The 3,588-nt window shown below is 55.6% G+C and overlaps 1 protein-coding gene across 1 annotated transcript; it reads left to right on the top strand.

Moving 5' to 3' along the window:
- Positions 1–3,151, top strand: LOC121113197. Its single transcript, XM_046939590.1, has 6 exons — positions 1–193; positions 445–496; positions 603–642; positions 739–828; positions 1,169–2,636; positions 2,783–3,151. Exons 1-6 carry the CDS (start codon positions 71–73, stop codon positions 3,149–3,151), a joined length of 2,142 nt encoding a protein of 713 aa, XP_046795546.1. The 5' UTR covers positions 1–70.
- Positions 3,152–3,588: the final 437 nt, after the last annotated feature.

Genomic DNA, 3,588 nt, shown 5'->3' with positions numbered 1-3,588 from the left:
GGGTGCCACTTTGCCTGCGAGCTGACTAGAGAGAGGAGCTTAACTGCTTGGCTCTCTGCAAGTCACAGGCATGGCTGCTTTCTGGGGAATGATCTTCCTCAGCATGGCGGATGATAGTATCTTCTACCCCATCCTTTGGATCATGCTGATCATATCATTATTTGTATCTGTTATGGCCTTGTGGAAGTGGAAGGTAGGAGTCAGGGCTGGTGCTGAGCCAGGCGCTGCAATACACGGAGGGGGGTCGGTGGGGGCCAGGGCCATCCCCAGGGCTGGGCTGGGGGCCCTGCCTGGGAGGAGAGGCCGTGTCCCAGCGGGGCCTGGCCAGGCTCGGCCTGGCGTCCTGGGGCAGGCAAGGGCCTGGGCTGTGCCCTGGGTTGGTGGGTACCGCTGTGGCTGCTGGGGATGCTCCCCTCTCACTCACTACTTTCTGTGCCCATACAGAAAGAGAGACAGAGGAAGTGCCAACACAGAGGTAACCATGAAAATTCTAGAGGTGAGCAGCCCTGGGCAACGGCCCTGCAAAGACACCCCCTGGCCCCACATGTCCACCACTCCATCACGTGCTCTCCATCCACTCACTTTGTCTCCTTTGCCAGCAGTTTGGGACTTCCGCACGTCTTCACAGCACTTGAGGATGCAGTAAGTAAAATTGTCCCTTCTTGGAACACAGCAGCCCTCTCCAGTCACCTCCCACCAAATGAAATCCCACTAACACTGCTCTCTGCTCTGCTACAGCTCCTCAGTGCCCAGGAAAATGGATAAGAACTGTGAAATACTCGACCAGTTCAACAGACGTCTTCAGGCCTTGACCAGATGCATGGCGATGTGAGACCACTGATAAGGGATGGGGACGGGGACAGGGGCAGGGCTTGGTGACATGGAAAACTGCAATGACTCAGGGAGGGCACAGGGATATCCACAGACTTGAAATCTGAGAGGCAATGCCCTTGTAGAAGGGTTTACCACTGAGGCACAGACATGACAGTGTCACCCTTGCTCAGTGCCCTGTAAGCGGGGATGGAACCTTGGGCACACACTTTTGGGGACCCTGTGGAAATGACACAGCCTGCCAACACCTTTGAAGCGACAGAAAAGCCCCGGGGTCCTCAGGAGAGTTTGGCTCAGAACCGCCCTCATCTTCCTTCTCTTTCTCCATCTCACACAGGCTCACCTTGGAACTGCCTGAGGGCAGCGATGATTCCACCAGCTCGGTCACAGTGAGTGAAAACCGCTGCTCTTTGAGGACATCGCTGTATCCGTTGAGCACCAGTTGTGGGGAAATGGAGGCACCTTACCGACACCCAAAAGCCCAGGAGAACTTGGAAAGCTCCATCCCAGAAAGGAAAGCGGAGCAGGGACTGGGCCTCAGTGATCAGAGAAAGCCTGATGTGATGGTGGCTCCCACGGTGCAGGACCTGCCCTTAGAGGATGAGGCTATGCAAAGTCATTTGGAGCATCCTAACATAAAAATGCAGGCACCACAGTTCCTGAAGAGGAGTTTCTCAGAGCCCGTCCTGGGTCAGAGAGACTCCCAGCTTCCCCATCCTCTGAGGCACTCAAGGAGGCCCACTTACTCGCTCATCCAGCGTGGGCATGGGCAAGCTCTGGCAAGGAGGTCAGCAGCATGGGCCCTTGTCCCACGGCGAAAATCTGCCCCCGAGACAGATACGTGCAGACAAGAAACAAGGACTCCAGTCCACATTGCCTGCTGCAGAATCTATGAAGGCCCTGATGACCATCAGATCAAGATGATGCATCTGTGGCTGGAGCAATATGAATATGTTGAGAGGCGAAAGTTGGAATTTTATAGAGACTACTACACCCAGCCTAACAACGAAGGATCCCAGGGCGTGGCTCCATCTGACACTGCAGCCCCGGTTGTTGCAGGAGGAGCAACAGTTCGAGAGAGGAATTCACCCGAGGTCAAGGCCAGTGAGCAACAGGACAAGAAAAATACCACTGCTGCCCAGCAGCCAGAGGGGCTCCCTGAACGTACCCTCGTGGAGAGTTCTTCGGTTCTGCCATGGAGGCGTCTGCCACAGGGTAGACCATTCAGACCCCAAGCAGCACACGCAGAGATGACGCCCAGGCAAGAAGCAGCAGAACACACGACTCCTAGACCAGAGACACCACCTGTGCTGTGCAGAAACTGCTGTGCACCAGCCCTCCTGTGCCATTTCATTCAGAATGCCGGGGCCAAGCTCCGAGCTGCCTGCATGGCCCTCTATTCCCTGATCAGAAAGGCAACTAAGAAGCTCTCAAAGAAGGGAAGAGAGCCCATCATGAAAAACAGATCCTTAGAGCAGGCCAGGCTGGACACAGATCAACGTAGGAGCAGACGATCACTGAGTCTACTGGCCAAAAGGAAAAACCCACGTACACCTCAGGAGGCAATGAGGAAGGACATGGTGGCATCTCAAGATAAGACTTTCAGCGATGCCAGTGAGACCAGAGGTGCCAAAAAAGCATTGAGCCAGGGTGGTAGCAGCCACAGGCACCTGGACGTGCTGGCTCCTGTTGCCCGTAGAGAGCCAGCCAACGTGCTGCTACCTCGGAGAAGGCTGCTCTTGGAGACTGAAGCTCCTGCCCCATCTCAGTCTGTTCTAGCAGATGTCCAGGCAGGCACAGCTGCAGTGAGTAGTGGATTACTGCCAGATGCTACCAGGGGCAGAAGCAGAAGGGCAAGGGTCACACCCAGGACAAGTCAGCTCCTCCAAGAAGAAAGTCCCCAAAGAAAAAGGAGTCTTCCAGTGAGCAGAGACCCTCAGGTCTGCCACAGCCTCCAAATCCCACTGGGACCAACGTTCCAGCCCTCTTCGTGCAGCAGCAGAGACCCTCAGGTCTGCCACAGCCTCCAAATCCCACTGGGACCGACGTTTCAGTCCTCTTCGTACAGCAGCAGAGACCCTCAGGTCTGCCACAGCCTCCAAATCCCACTGGGACCAACGTTCCAGTCTTCATGCAGGAGCAGAGACCCTCAGGTCTGCCACAGCTTCCAAATCTCGCTGGGACCGACATTCCAATCTCCCTCCTGCAGGAGCTTTTCACAGCACTTAGAGATTTGAAGAAAGCCAGACAAACTGCTGATGAGCTGCAGAAGCAGGTGCTGGCTTCCTTCTCAAATCAGCCCACAAACAATGCCAAGTAACCGAGGACAGATACGGCAGCAGAGGAACCTGGGGCGAGGACACAGAGTGGAAGAGAAGGGCGAGGGATGCACCCAGAACAGATCTGACTATGGGTCACTCTGCCCTACATGCACCAAAGCTCCATGCTGCTGCCAGCCAGGAGGTGTAAGCTCCCAGCGATTGGCTGCACCTGCAACTGCAGCCCCAGGTGCAGGAAGAGAAGTGACTGTGAGAGAAGAATCCCTCCATGAGGACAGGGACAAGAGGCAGCAGACCTGAAAAATGCTCCTGCCGATCAGCAGCCAGAGGGGCTCCTTTGGCTAAGGACATCAACCCCTGTAATTGCAGGAGGGAGCCCACCAGGACACACAGTCAGTGAGCAGCAGATCTCTGTCATGCCCTTCCAGGGTGCAGGAGCTCTCCCTCTTAAGTGACGTCACGGGTGGTTATCCCCTCT

Source organism: Gallus gallus, chromosome 3 (genome assembly GCF_016699485.2).
Source record: "Gallus gallus isolate bGalGal1 chromosome 3, bGalGal1.mat.broiler.GRCg7b, whole genome shotgun sequence".
Taxonomy (NCBI): Eukaryota; Metazoa; Chordata; class Aves; order Galliformes; family Phasianidae; genus Gallus; species Gallus gallus.
This window is presented reverse-complemented; position numbering and strand designations above follow the sequence as displayed.